Here is a 16,299-nt window from a genome sequence, read left to right as displayed (position 1 = left end):
TTTATATTTGTCTATGGTAATACATATTAGTAAATACCTTTCAAAATCTATTAAATGTATTTTTAGCAAGACGTACTAGTCATTTAGTCATTTTTTCACTACATACATTTATAAAAGTTCATGTAGTACCTATGCTAAATTTATTAAATGATACAATCTTTGTTCACATTTGCTTTTCTTTTTCTTATTACACTGTAATATCTTAAAATAATATTGTCACTCGTTCAAATATATTTGTAATATGATTGTTATAATTTCCTGTAAGTAAAGATACATAAATTATTTTATTGTCATAAACAATTATTTTAGAATTAAGAGTTTTCAAACTTTGTATTCTTTGTTGTAAATTCAAAATAAAAATAAAATCGGTGTGAAATCTCCTCCTTTTTTTGAAGTCGGGTAAAAACAAAGCACTCAATGACAACAATACAATAAACAGCACAACTACCCTATATATTATTATACTCTTTGAGCACAACCAACATCCGAGTAGGAGGAGGAGCGAGGCAGAATGAGATAAAATAAAGATGATAGACACTAATGTTTTCGAAGATAGATATTTGAATTTAAGAATGCAATATATTTTTGTTTACTTCAGTTCAGCCAATTGTCGTATATTTTAATACGGCAAATAAAAATACCTGCCGTATAAATCGTATTTTAAATGCCTATAAATACTTAAATTTATTTATTTATTTATTTATAAATACTTTATTGCACTTAAAGATAACAAAACAAGAAATACAAACACTTAAATATAACTTACACTAAGTACAATTGGCGGTCTTATCGCTTAGAGCGATTTCTTCCAGACAACCTTTGGTACAATAGAGGAATAAATACCAAAATACATAAATGGGTAGTGCAATAATAACTATGATAAAGGATACACATACATATTATATACAGGGTGTACCAAAAAGTAGTGATGAACGGAAGCTGAGAGGTAGAGGACCTAGAGGGCTATCCGAATCACCCCCATATATGTTATGCGATTTTTCGTATTTTCGGAGTTATGACGATTTTTTCAATTTTTCACCTATCGCCGAGTACGATGATATTTTCACTCATGCTGACGTCAATGATTGCGGAAGATGCTTGATTTTTTTTGTGTGCTAAGCTGAAAGATAGGCCAATTCAGTATGGTAACATTTACTATCGTTAGATCTTTGAATGGAATAAAAAAAAGAATTAAATGGCAAGAAAGATAAAATACCCAGTATGTTCACCACTTCAAGGGCCCGTAAAAAAATAAAATCACATAAAAAAAGTTTTCCGTTTGACTTTTAAAAACTTGCTCTATCTATCAGATAGCTACCCTGAAAATTTCATTTTATTATTCAGAAGGCTTCAATCGAAAAATTTAAATCTAAATGTGGTAAGTGCAAAAATTGAATTAACATGATGATCATTAAAACCAATAAATAGGTGTTTAATTACCAGAAATTTTTAAAATAACCCCGCTGTTGCTCAATGCAATGCGACATCACCGTAAAAAGTTGTCTTTTAAATGTCTGAATGCCCTTTTATCATTTTTAATGGTTTCTTCTGCTACTATGAATTTCCGGGTTATTTCGTCCAAATTGTGGCATTCTCTCAAGTAGTCGAGGTCTTTTTAATATTCCCATTGAAACAAATCAATGGGGTTTAGGTCGAGGGACCGTGGAGGCCAGGCTTTAAGGCAGGCTTCACCGGCGCATGCGCAGGCTGCAACGACCAATCCATCTTTCAGGGTATCTTTGCCCTTTAGCCTGGCCTGCATGGTCCCCGGACATAAACCCTATTGATTTTTTTCCGTGGGGATACTACAAAGACGAGGGACTGCCACAATTTGGACGAAATAACCCGGAAATTCATAGTAGCAGAAGAAACCATTAAAAATGATAAAAGGGCATTCAGACATTTAAAAGACAACTTTTTACGGTGATGTCGCACTTGCATTGAGCAACAGCGGGGTTATTTTAAAAATTTCTGGTAATTAAACACCTATTTATTGGTTTTAATGATCATCATGTTAATTCAATTTTTGCACTTACCACATTTAGATTTAAATTTTTCGATTGAAGCCTTCTGAATAATAAAATGAAATTTTCAGGGTAGCTATCTGATAGATAGAGCAAGTTTTTAAAAGTCAAACGGAAAACTTTTTTTATGTGATTTTATTTTTTTACGGGCCCTTGTAGTGGTGAACATACTGGGTAATTTTATCTTTCTTGCCATTTAATTCTTTTTTTTTTTATTCCATTCAAAGATCTAACGATAGTAAATGTTACCATACTGAATTGGCCTATCTTTCAGCTTAGCACACAAAAAAAATCAAGCATCTTCCGCAATCATTGACGTCAGCATGAGTGAAAATATCATCGTACTCAGCGATAGGTGAAAAATTGAAAAAATCGTCATAACTCCGAAAATACGAAAAATCGCATAACATACATGGGGGTGATTCGGATAGCCCTCTAGGTCCTCTACCTCTCAGCTTCCGTTCATCACTACTTTTTGGTACACCCTGTATATTGTGATATAAACTAAATAAGTAAAAGGGAATAGAGATTCAAAGAAAAATACCATACTAAAATAATACATAGTAATTAATAATACGTATATAATATAAATAAATTTTATGTACGGCTAACATTGAGAAAGTGAGATTTAACCATACATTTAAAACTATTTGGTGACTGAGCATTTTTGATAGAGTCTGGCAGAGCATTCCAGAGTTTAGTAGCATGTACAGTAAAAGATCCATCATAAAAATGTGTGCGATGTTGAGGCATAATTATCCTCAACATTTCGGATGAACGAACCTCACTACATTGACCTCTAAACTCAAACCTTTCCTTAAGGTATTTTGGCGTTTTAGGGTCAAATAAAATTCGATACAGTAGTTGGAGAGCATGCGCATCCCGCCGCAAGCGAATCGGCAACCAGTTGAGCCACAGATCTAGCACTACTAGATTCTGAACATGCGTGGCCACCTCAGTGCATTTCGCTCTATCTTCGAGTGTTGCCATTTTATAAACTTTCCTGAATTTTAGGGTAATTTCTGTCGTAAGTTTAACTATATGTTATATAGTGTATTTACATTTACAAGTATACAGGGTGTAATCGTTGTGTGCACAGGCGATTATTCCGTAACTATTGCAGATATATATAAAAAAAAAAACTTTAAGCTGATATTAAAAGTACTTAGCCTAATGAGTAAAATGACAATAACTTTCTTAAAATAAAACGAGAAATACCCAAAAATGTTACATGAAACGCTCCCATACATGTTTGAAATAGTCATATTTCATACTAAATGTATAGTACTTTCAATATCAGCTTAAAGATTTTTGATATCTGTAATAGTTACGGAATAATCGTCTGCCCACACTTAACGATTACACCCGGTACATATTATAAATATGTACCGGGTGTAATCGTATACATATATATATAGATATATATAATATGTTCCGGTATATATATAAATTATACTTTCTAGTTTCTGTAGTTGTATGTATGTGTTATGTTTTTTTTATAAGTATTATAGTTACTCATATATTTTTATGTAATTTTTCTAAATTCAGCTCAACAAAAAAAAGAAAAAAATTTATTACAATTTGTGCTACATCTTTCTGGTACCATATTGTTTTTTTTATTGTTTCTTGTTATTTAATGATTGTACTACAATTCAGTGTAAAAAGTGTGTGCGTGTAACCTTTACGCGCGATTGAAGTAAAACGCACATGTCAATATAACCTTGTTATTGAATATTATAAAATGTCGCAATTGTCAGAAAATTTATTTTTAATTTACTTATTTTAAAAGTAATAAATAAACAAGTATATTTAGAGATTTTCAAAAAATTTTGCAATTTAAAATAATGTTTTTAAAACTGTTGAATTTTTCATTCACTTTGCTATTCACAATTGATCCGTTTGAAAATTTGAAAATAAATAATCCTAATTGATTATGATATTTGCCACTAGCTGGCGTATAAGTCAAGAAGCGTGTAGTATATGACATATACTTACAACCAATCAGAATTATTATTTTTAAATGGCGGAAACTACACAGCGTTACTTCCGTCAGAAAAAAAATCTGAGTTACTCCCTAGTCGCGCCTAAAGAAGTTTTTCTTCAATAAATAAATAATGTTATTTGAATGAATGTGAATTTCAGGACGTTAGACTGATAGTTTATTTTAAAAATATGTCCTGAAGATTATCTGCAAAATATGTAAAAAATGTTTAGTGTGTCTGAAGTAAATGTTTAGTCAAATGTTTAGTGTGTAGGGAATAATTTTTCCCAATGGGAATTTTTTCCCAGTCAGTAACAGTGTGACAAGTTGGGGTGAGACTGGGTGGAAATAATCACAATAGGTTACCATTTTTAACGCGCTACTTTCATTTTTCTACTTATGTTCGAAAGACAGGTATATAGGAAGGTAGTTATAACACCTACCTTGCAAATCATCGAGTAAAAAGCTGTTTTCTGACAAAAAAGCTGTAGATAACGATGTATACTAGATATACATAATATACATTCGAGAAGGGAAGATCACAAATAAAGGAATATTAAATTCAGATACAGTTTCAATGTGTTTTATTATCATAGGTTATGTTATACATGTATAAATTTACGTGCTAAAGACAGATTACAAATATTGGAACATAAAAATCAAGTAGGTACAAAATTAATCACAATTTTAATAAATATGGGCATATACATGAGTAAAACCAGCATCACTACTTCAAAAAATCTATTTCTTGTTATGGACATAAATTACAAAAAATTGGTATTACACACAAACTTTTTTTCCTTCATCATTGGTATTTGGTATTTATAAATAAAATCAGATACATATAATTAGAATGAAAACTTTAGTGATTTTGATCCGTTTTCGCAAAAGGGGACCACTTTTAGCAAAAATGGAAACCATATATTTATATATTCTTTAATTATAAAACTATTCTAAGGGCCGATTTTTCAATGCTTGGATAAAACTTATTCGTCGAATAATGTATAAAACTACCATTTTAAAAACGTATTCTAATTGCCCGTATTTGACAGTTTACGTGACATTTTAATATTAACGTGTAATACTTTATTGGACGGATAAGTTTTATCCAAGCATTGAAAAATCGGCCCTAATTGGTATAAATGTAATAGTAATAAATAATACATTTACATCTAATAGTATTAAGAAATAATTCGAGGCATCATGCAAAAAGAAAAAAAAAACTTATTAAAAATATTATTTAAATCAATGACCTTTGAACAAGATTAATTTGGTATATTTTTTTCTAATTGATAAATCATTTTTTGAAATTTTTTTTAGTACATGATTAATTCTTATTTGAAAATATCTCAAAGCTATTGACTTTATCAGTAAAGATAAGTGGTTGTCAAAGGGATTTTGGTCATGTATATGATTTTTTAATGTGGAAAAAGTGTCTCTGGTGGCAAAATGTTTAAAAACGCTTAAAACTAATTTTGGCATCGTTTTCTCATTAATGAAGCTAGGCTCGTGGGAATTCAAAAATAATCTCATTACTTTTTCTGAGTACACACAAATATTAACTGTATCTGTTGAGGGATAGTTCAGCCCACCAACATCCTTCAATGCAATTAATCTAGATAACTTTTCAGTGGACTGAAGAGCTAGAATACAATCATAGCATTTAATTTGCTTTTTCAACTTTTTTACTATGAAACCAGCAATATAAATGGTCACTTCTTGTGAAAATTCAGTAAGTTTGTCATCTAATAAATAATCATGACTTTCTGGAAGGTCCACTGGTAAAATCTCGTCATCGTCATCGTCGTCATAGATTAACAAACTAGTGGCGTTTATCTTGTTGGTATAATTGTTATTGCTAACATTTAAAATACTAATATCATCCAATGAGATACAGTTCCCATAATTATTTAAATGTTTAATTTCCCCATGAATTAACAGCCGTTTATAAGCTGCTTTGAACTGTGACGCCGTGGGGTTATTATTGTATCCTCCCTTAGATCTAATGGATCCAAAAAATATTTCCAAGTGATCTTGCAAAAGTTTGTATGTGCATATGTACTTTAAAGGCGCATTAGGAGCATTGATTAGTTTCTCGTACAGGATCTCTAACGATTTAAGACAGCAAACTAACCCCAAGAAACCGGTTTTTCGGGCGGATTTTAGAACTGGATCCGTATTTATTTTGAGACTATTAATGAACTTCATGAATTCATCAATTTTTTCTTTAAATTTTAAAAAGTTGTTCGTACTGATAGGCTGTTTGAATCCATAAGAAAACAGTTTCCTGCTATTCATTATATCGAAAATATCATTAATTATTTGTATAAACTCTGCGGTGGATTCGATATTTTCAAAACCTTCTATATGGACTTCTTTACAAAAGAGAAGTGCCTGTGCCACTGATTTACTAAATGTTTGAGTTGCAAGCCGGACTTTCATTACTTGATTCTTAAACTCTATATGTTGTTTTCTCAGTTTATTGGCCAAGTGAACACCTTCGGAATCCTGAAGCTGATGCAATTTTGTTATATGTTCCCAAGATACAGTCTTACCTTCTCCGCTCGTAAGATTTCTTTTATCGGCAAAAGTATTTCTTACCAATTTCACCATATGGCAAGGGTCAGGAATGATAACAATATTGTGTTCTTCAACTTTGATAATCGGGCTGATATTGTCTATGTCATAAACGTCTAAAGAAGCACCCAATATTTTTGCCATGGCAAAATTTGATGGACATCCATCAAATGTTAAGGAGGCGACTTCAACTCCACACTCGACAAGCAGATTAACGCAAGCTTTTACAAGGGCACTTTTTTTCTCACCATTACAGCCATTTATTAAAAAATACCCAATTGGGAGCTTCCAAGCGCCATTAATAGCAGTCACCAAGAAAACAAGGGCTTCTTTTGCAATTAGTGACGTGTCCGAATCCAAATTGTCGCCAACGTCAACGTAGCCCACCGTTTTTTTCCCATCCCATGTTAAATGTTGCCTAATCGCCATTTCGTCCATTGATACGGCACAAAAAATTTTTTCAACACTTTTGTTTGCTAACGTTTTAATAGCCTGAAATGACTCTTTCGTAAATCCTGGATTGCAGTCGACCACCTTATACCAATTGTATAATGTTTTCGGATGTGGTAAACAAGTATCGAACGTTTTTCGTACGTAAATATACGCTTTTGGGCTTATAAAATTTAGACATAGCGAAAATTTGCGTAATTCGCTTGAATATCGTTTCCTTGAATTTGGTTCTATCAAAAACCTTTTTAAAAAATCTTTATTTCCATTTTCTATGCCGCGGAGAACTTCTGCTTCTTCCACATTTATAAGCATTTTACTTTTTAAATCAACCAAAATATTTTCTAATTTAGCAACTTTTTTTTGAAGTCTCCGCCGCGACTCACGAACAGCTCGCAATTTCTTCAGACGATTAGTTGAAATCTGTTTTTGCTTCTCCAACTGAAAAAATAAATTTTAGAATATAAATTTACTAGCTTACCGCCCGCGGCTTCGCCCGTTTTGTCTAAAACCTAATAAATTATATAGTAAAACCTTCCTCTTGAATCACTCTATCTATTAAAAAAAACCGCATCAAAATCCGATGCGTAGTTTTAAAGATTTAAGCATACAAAGGGACATAGGGGCATAGGGACAGAGAAAGCGACTTTGTTTTATACTATGTAGTGATAGTGATTAGATGGAATTCATTGCTTAGTATTATTTTTGTGTTTAAATAATCTTATTGCTAAGTATCATTTAGTACCGACAGCACAATAATAAATATTTTAACTAACATTTTGTTAGTGGTAAATAAATAAAGCAATCTATCAATCGGTTTTGCATATTATGTACCTATGCACATAATATCTACCGATTTCAGAGCGTCCTTACCTTAGCAGCAACGTCTGGCGCAGACGTTTTAATATTTGCCACATCTTGCAAGATGCGAAATTCGCTTCTATAACTCTTGTTAATTGGCTTTTCAGTCTGGAAAATATGTATCATTAAATTATTGATATTAGATAATTTTATGAAATAATAATCCAGTCATACTATTACTGGATGGGAAAAAAATTCCCATCGAGTAATAGTGTAACTGGTTGGAAAAAAAATATTCCCATCACTGATAATCTTTTTAACACTTTTAACATAATATATTATGGTATTTAAGAACGAATTTAAAAAGAAAATCTACCTTCATATTTTATTTAAAAGTCTAAACAGTTATAGTTTCATTAAAAAACTTTCTGAAATTCACCTTTTGTTATGTTAAAAATGTTTAAAAAATAAATATTTTAGGACAATCTAATCCCACACTAAGCTTTCGGTTGTTATGGAAACCAGATGGCTGATAAACATACATATTATATAATTTTTAAATAAATACTTATATAGATAATTAACACCCAGACACAGAGCAAACATCTATGTTCATCACACAAATATTTGCCCCGGGTGGGAATCGAACCCACGGCCTCTGGCTTGGAAGGCAGGGCCACTACCAACCAAGCCAACCAGTCAGTCAAGTTAATGGAATATCAGTGTGTCCCAATCGGAGTAATTTACATAAATCCAGTACAGTGTGACAGGACGGGGTGTGACTGTATGGAAATAACCGTTATTTAATCTCTTTAATAATTACATCTTGGTGACTATATGCACTATTAAATGAGTATGTTATCACCTGATAAAAATTAGCATTGATTCTAAAGAATATAATATAAGTAAATAAGATTTTGATACCAGATATTCATTATATTATGTAATCAAACAATAAATTTAAAATTGTGCCAATTTAGTCAGTTTCATACATTTGCCTACAGTGTTAAATGTAAAGTTTACCATACTCACTAAAATTTAAGACTAAAATTACTGGTTTGATAAAATCTAAATTAAATTTAAATCTTCTGTACTTTCTTACTGATCTAAACAGATAAAGATGTACCTACTGATCTTAAAATTTTACTGATCCTGAATCAAGGCCATTATATTTATTTTAATACCGATTACAACGAGCAACTAATTAGAAATAAAAATACTTCAATATTTATAAAAATTGGATTATTAAATTTGAACCTATGGTATCAAAACATTTCTGCTTTTAGAAATAAATACATTTTTAAAGAGAAATGCTAACAATTAATGGCAAATAAAATGCAATAAATCCTAGTTTACTCAGGTTAAGTATAAATTTTTATCCAGTATTAAGTACATATTACAAGATAACTTGTTATTATTATTTACTAGCTTACCGCCCGCGGCTTCGCCCGCTTTGTCTAAAAACTAATAAATTATATACTAAAACCTTCCTCTTGAATCACTCTATCTATTAAAAAAAAACCACATCAAAATCCCTTGCGTAGTTTTAAAGATTTAAGCATACAAAGGGACATAGGGAAATAGGGACAGATAAAGCGACTTTGTATTATACTATGTAGTGAAGATGTATTTTTTAGTACAAACCAGTTTTGGAGTTTTAGCACCGGGGTACACATTTTGATCATTTGATTTCTGTCTAATCCTTTTAATTCCTCTAGAGCTTGTTGATGGTATTGAATCATCATTTTGTGTGACCGATACAGACTGCACAGATTCAACCTAAAAAATGTAAGTACCTATTTCTATAATTTACTTTTATTTTACTAGTGATCAGTTTTATTATTAAAGGCAATTTAATATGTCAAAAAGTTTAATGAATGATGAATGAATGGTACTCATATGACATTACACAAAACACTAGTTTACATAATATAGCCACATCAGCAATGCAGTAGCGTAGGCGAGCTAGGTGCCTGTACTTAGCTACGCAAGGGTGATAGGGCTGCACTTCCCGCAGCGCTGGAGCAGAAGCAGAAGCAATATAGTGCAACAATTTGTTATGGAGGGAGTTTGGGAGTGTAGGGAAGGGAAAGGTTTATCCTCCCCTCCATTATTTGTCACTTTAGGTCCAATTATAACCTCAAACTTTGACCTTGAATATCTCAGGAACTACTGGTCTGCGCGGGGGGGGAGTGGTACCGAGGAGTTCCCCCCGACTCCCCCTCCCCTCCCCCACCCCTCCCCGCCCCCCCATTGACGGTCCATATTCAAAATTTTTACCAAATAATATATCTAAGGGTTTTATAGAAAACTAACAATGGCATTTTGATGGTGATTTAAAAGTGATCAACTTCTTAAACTGTAATACTTACATTCATGCTGGGAATATTTATTGTTGGCGTAGCATTTGACTTTAGGCGAGATACTTTTGCTTTGCAAACAAAAAAATTTGCGTCAAAATGCTTTGAACATATTCTCGCATTTAAAGACGGTACCCAATTCTGACGACCAGTTGCATCAATCCATATTTTACGAATGCAGGGCTCCGTTGGAAACCTATGGGACAAAACATTGTTTTTTTTTTCAATTTTGTGGACTTTTGTTTCCCATTTACAGGCAACATTGTGATTGAGGTTATCTTACACTTAAAAGCTAAAATTACCACGAAATATTATTAATAAGAATGATTAGTTGGTAGGAAACAGTAAATTATTATGATTCTGATATTATGTATCTTTAGTCAATTGTTTACTTACGAATGAAATGAAATTCCACCAGCTTTTCTTTCTGTGCGGTATTTCTTTAGAAATTTGCGGCACGAATTAAGGGGGGGGAGGGGAGGGAAAGGGAGGGGGGAGGTGAGGGGAGACCCCCTATAAAGTGGGGGGGTGAGGAAACCCCCCCTTCTATTTTTTTTTAATTTTTTTTGAGATTATATTTATACTAGCTTACCGCCCGCGGCTTCGCCCGCTTTGACTTAAACCTAAGAAATTATATACTAAAACCTTCCCCTTGAATCACTCTATCTATTAAAAAAAAACCGCATCAAAATCCGTTGCGTAGTTTGAAAGATTTAAGCATACAAAGGGACATAAGGATAGAGAAAGTGACTTTGTTTTATACTATGTAGTGATGTAGTTAGAAATATAACGAAGATTATGGGCTTTCTTGACTGCTCCGGCGCTGCAGAACGTGGCGCTTGCCCCCGTGTACCTCGTTGCAGGCAGGAGTCTTCACTCGCCTTCGTAGCTTCGGCTTTTTGGTCGCCTTTGGCGACCAGCCTCAGCCACTCCGGCTCGCTTGACTCTGCCTGCTCCTCAGCACACACGGGCGCCACGCTCCTTCGCGCCTCCGACTTTTTTAATACACTCTAGTGTATGACAGACAAGTACCACGTGGAATCGGGGTGGACAGATTCGGTTCTGTGATAAACAATTTGTGTGCAATATACATACAATAAAAACATTTTTTTTAAATAATTATTTTTCAAATCTTGTATACATGTTTGATACAATTTACAATGGCAATAAATGGATCCATTTTATTTTTTTCCACCCATCGTCTCCACATATTCTATAATATTATCACCGAAGTTTGCTGGGTGGTTATAGTTATCTTTTTTAAAAAATCTTTTTACAACATGCCACTGGGACTCAAATGGGTCAGAGGCAACAAATGGGTTGTCCCAGACATTCTGAGTGATTAACTTTTTTATGAACATACCCATATTGCCCCAAACAATCATATGCTCGCCAATAACCCGTATGAATTGTTGTCCCCTCAGCAAAATGCTTTTGAATGAACTATGGTTTTTAATATGTACATTAAGACATTTGTTATCTCTTTCAAACACAATTCTTGTAGTTTTGTCAATGTAACTCAAACAATTTTGAACATAATCTCAAAAATTAAAAAAAAGATTTTTCTGTAATTACACGTTTCCGCACGAAAAGCCGCTAATGTATGTTTCGGGGCATCATTATCGATCGATAAAAATTAAAATCGCGCCGAAATTCGTGCCGCACGTTTCTAAAGTCAACCCTTCTGTGCGGCTATTACAGCCTAATACGCTGCAACCACCCATAATTTTATACACTCAGTACACGTAATACACTCAGAACACTTTTTTAATTAATTTCCAAATGTGTTTATCACCAAAAAGAACAACAGACACAAGAAAACTGATAAAATATCAGATCTGCTTTGTTTGTTTGGCCCAGGTTTGACAGGGGCCAAACCAGGGCCCTGACAGCCTAGTTTCAAAATGGCTAGTTGTGGCGCTGCATTACTTCCTGTACTTTTTTTTTTGTTTCTACTTGTTTCCGGCTACGGCGCCATTTTGAGAAGCCATGTTATGACAATTGACATTTATTTGAATGAAACGACCATTGTGTCTATAATTTAATTATTTTTTTCTCGATTTTCACAATATAATAGACTAGTGTTCTACTGTAAAGAAGTGCTAAATTTGCTATGGGACTATTAAAGTGCTGTGTCGGTGGTGGCACCGCAACCAATGCGACGAATCGGCTTTTTTGTTTTCCGCAGAATGATTATTTGAGGAACCTGTGGATGTCCTTTCTGGTGCCCACTAATTCCTCCCTCATCGGATTGTCGAAAGATCAACTTCGACACAAACGCGTTTGTGAGAAACACTTCGATAGATATCAGTTCGATGAAGAAGGCAAGAGGCTTAGGCATTCATACCCATGCAGGCCATGCCTATTTACGGATGACGAAATACGCGCACGGCGTGCCCCTGTCTTCCAGTGAAACTGGTGAGTTCTACCTGGAGCTATAAATAACATGATTAAAAATTATGTAAATAGCTGATATTTGGTAAGACAGGTTTCATGGCTCCAAACAAATACTTTGACATACTTTACATTCCTTCTATTTGTGTTTGAATTATATTTTTAAATGTTACATATGTATTTACTTGTTACAGTACAAAATGCTCTGAGTGATCACAATTATCACAAAATGGAATCAGATGAGAATGAAAATATTACAGATAATATGTTGGTCATTGGAAGGGCAGGTATGTATTATGCACTCAAATTTTTATTTAAGCTATCCTATAATATGGTATTATATTTAACATAAATTATAATATAGTAATCAGGATAGGATTTTATAAGTTACGAGCTGTGCTCCACGGTTTCACCCGCGTGGCTCCGCTCCTTTTGGTCTTAGCATGGTGATATATAGCCTATATCTTCCTCGATGAATGGGCTATCTAACACCGAAAGAATTTTTCAAATTGGACCAGTAGTTCCTGAGATTAGCGTGTTCAAACAAACAAACAAACTCTTTAGCTTTATAATATTAGTATAATAATATATAGTATAGATTTATATAAGTTCTTTGGTTTTAGGTGATGATTATCATGAACATCCATCATGCATTCCAGCTATTCCAGTTGTTACGAAAAGACCTACAGGTATGTGATTTATGATAGTTTATAGGTTGATAAATCCATGTTTGTAAATTTTAGTAAGTTTTTTATTCATGTTCTCAGATTTTACTTTAAAGCTGTTTTTAAGAGAATTCCATTAGCTGTTATTAGATTCAAAGTTTCATATGTATGTAATGTTTGTAGGTACTTTATATTTAAAAGTAATTGTTTTGTTACCGATTTACAGATATGGTAGACCAAACTTCATGTTCCTTAAGCAAAGAAATAGAATTTCATACTCTTTGTGAAGATGCAGGTTAGTATTTGGTTTTATTTACTGGTTAACTTTGATTTTATTAGTGCAGATTGCAAGAGACATGGGATTTAGAAAAAGGTTTTTTTTTAAGGTTGACAGATGCTAAAAAATGTGGTGTTCATAAATTATATACTAACATATGTAGGATCACACAATATGTATAGTGTGCACTTGCACTATCTTTAAGTTTGTGGTTACTTAGATATGTTTATTGTATGTGACTTATCAATCTCACAGTTAAACTGCCATTGTTTAAATCTGGGGCTTACAACATTTGAATAGGAACTGTGGAATTGTCTTTGTATGGATGGGCTCACTACAAATACTAAAATAACTTTTATTTTCAGGAAATATATTAACTGAACCCACAGTAGAAGAAAAAACTACTCATGAAAATAAGAGTATCATACAAAAGCGTAAAGGTAATTTATTATTAGTAATATAATGTACATTACAAGTGCTTTTCACATCTCTTTCAGTGATAAAATTATTATTATTAACCACACCACCACAATGAATCATCAAAATAAATTGTAACATAAATTTTGTTTTCAGATTTTATGAAAAAAAATTGCCCAAAGAAAAGAAAATTTATGAAGCAAATAACCAAAATAACTGCTGATAGTTTGGGTAAAACAACCACACAAAATCTTAAACAGGCTGCTGCCTATGGAAATAATGGAGTATTGTAACTAAATTACTATTTAAAAAAATAGTAATTTAGTTTATCCAAGTTCCAAACTTCTAGTGTTGTACAGGGAAGCAAGTTGTATAATACATAATTATTTAAACGATAACTGTATCCAAAACAAAATTGGGGCAAATATAAGAGAAAAAATTCAAGATTTGGAGTTTTCCTGGTTAGGGTGTCAGAAAACACACAATATGTGTTTAAAAAAAATGTTTTTAACATATATTGCTAGGGTTCATGTCCATAACTGGAGCAATATTATAAATAAAATTTTAAATAGAGGAGAGATATGTGCAAAAAATGGCAGGAATCCATAGAATTGCTTTAATGAAATATAAAACAAATAAATTAAGAAAAAGAGCATTAAATAAATAAACATTGAAAACGAAATCTGTTTTATTTTTAATACCTATTCGTAATAATAACGCTTGGAGCTTACTTAATATCTAGTACTTAATCTGTGCTAGTACGTAGTATTTTTATCGATACAATGGGCACCTCACTAAAGTATCGATAGTCAGATATAGATATCGAACTGGTAGGCAACACTACTTATTACTGTCAAAATTGATAAGGCTACAGCAGCGCCACAACTGGCCAACTGAAACTATGGAAAACATCACTGTCGCATCTGTTACGTAGTAACTAATACTTAATCTGTGGGCCAAACAAAAAAGTGGCCACGCAGATAAGGACAAAAAAAACGTATCTACATCCCCTTCACTCACATAATGTAAGCGTAGCTATCTATCTCTTTTCACCATAGCATTGCTTATCTACTGGTCTTTAATCTGTGAGTTGAGCTTTTTTCGGAACTCCGAAACATGATCATATTTACGGAGCCCAAATATAAACCGTATGCAGAAGTTCTGTAGGCGTTCGAGCACATTCAACTGTTCCATCGTTAAATTTACATAGCTTACATCGGCATAGTCTAATATAGGGAGAAGGAGGGACTGAGCTAAAAGGATTTTAGTAGGCAAAGGAAGAAAGTTTCTTAATCGTCTCAGGGATCCAGCTGCTGCGTACATTTTTTTGCTCACTTCCTTGATATGAGGTCTCCACGATAAGGTTTGATCAAAAATCAAACCCAGATTTCTTACAGACTCACTATAAGGAATTATGGCACCATCAACTACAATGGGTGGCAGATTAACCCAGTTAACCCTTGCGATTAACGAAGGACTACCAATAATAATAACTTGGGTCTTAAGTGGATTAACCTGCAAGCCATAGCGGTAGCTCCATTGGACTATAGTATTCAGATCTGTATTAGTATCTTGAATAGCCTGGTGTATTTCGTCAAGAGTAAACTGTGTGTATAATGTGTGTTTTCTTAATAAAAAAAGGTTTCTTTTAATAGAAAGGGTTTTAGGTTAAAAGCAAAGAATTTTTTTAAAGATATAGATAGATTATAGATGAGCGCCCTATAAGACTGAAAATACACAAACTGGTGCTTTTTTGCTGTTGGTATACTGCCTTTTCGAAAATTGAGTTGGCAACACTGAACATTATCGTCCGATAGCCACTGGGAATATCGGTGTCGGCTCCGATATCCGATATCGGACCGGACAATGTGAAAGACAGGCACATATTTCATACATTTTACTTCCCTCCGATATCGGATATCGGCTATCGGCTTCCGATATCCGATATCGGATCGGATAATGTGAAAACGCTCTTAGACCGTGACAGACACGAGAGTATTCACTTACAAAAAAATATCGAGCACTTAGATCGAGCATTCATAAAATTATATTGTAACAAATGGATTTAAAAACCAATTTATTATTATTATTTATCGAAAAATCGCACAGTGTCACGACACAAATTCTTTTGCAAGAGGTTCAAACCAAAACAACACAACTTACAAGAAGAACCTAAACAAAATTGAAATGAAATCAAGATCAAAAAGAAAATCATCAAAATCGATTCAATCAGTCCAAAGTTCTACGGTACAAACCCATAAAATACCTACAGTTGAATCTCCTTTTTGAAGTCGGTTGAAATTCAAAAGTACTCTGTGTTGAAAAATAATTAATCTGTGGTTATGGTAAAATAACT

General features: G+C 33.1%; 1 protein-coding gene across 1 annotated transcript; it reads left to right on the top strand.

Moving 5' to 3' along the window:
• Positions 1-12,072: 12,072 nt before the first annotated feature.
• LOC149904443 (uncharacterized) lies at positions 12,073-14,625 on the top strand. Its single transcript, XM_090107227.1, has 6 exons — positions 12,073-12,608; positions 12,779-12,871; positions 13,208-13,273; positions 13,476-13,544; positions 13,892-13,966; positions 14,100-14,625. Exons 1-6 carry the CDS (start codon positions 12,506-12,508, stop codon positions 14,234-14,236), a joined length of 543 nt encoding a protein of 180 aa, XP_089963353.1. The 5' UTR covers positions 12,073-12,505; the 3' UTR covers positions 14,237-14,625.
• The last annotated feature ends 1,674 nt before the right edge of the window (positions 14,626-16,299 follow it).

This window comes from Colias eurytheme, chromosome 11 (assembly GCF_061535395.1).
Source record: "Colias eurytheme isolate Ceu_HAF_F1 chromosome 11, ilColEury1 Martin Lab GWU primary, whole genome shotgun sequence".
Taxonomy (NCBI): Eukaryota; Metazoa; Arthropoda; class Insecta; order Lepidoptera; family Pieridae; genus Colias; species Colias eurytheme.
Note: the sequence above shows the minus strand (reverse complement) of the source record. Positions and strands in the feature narration are given on the sequence as shown.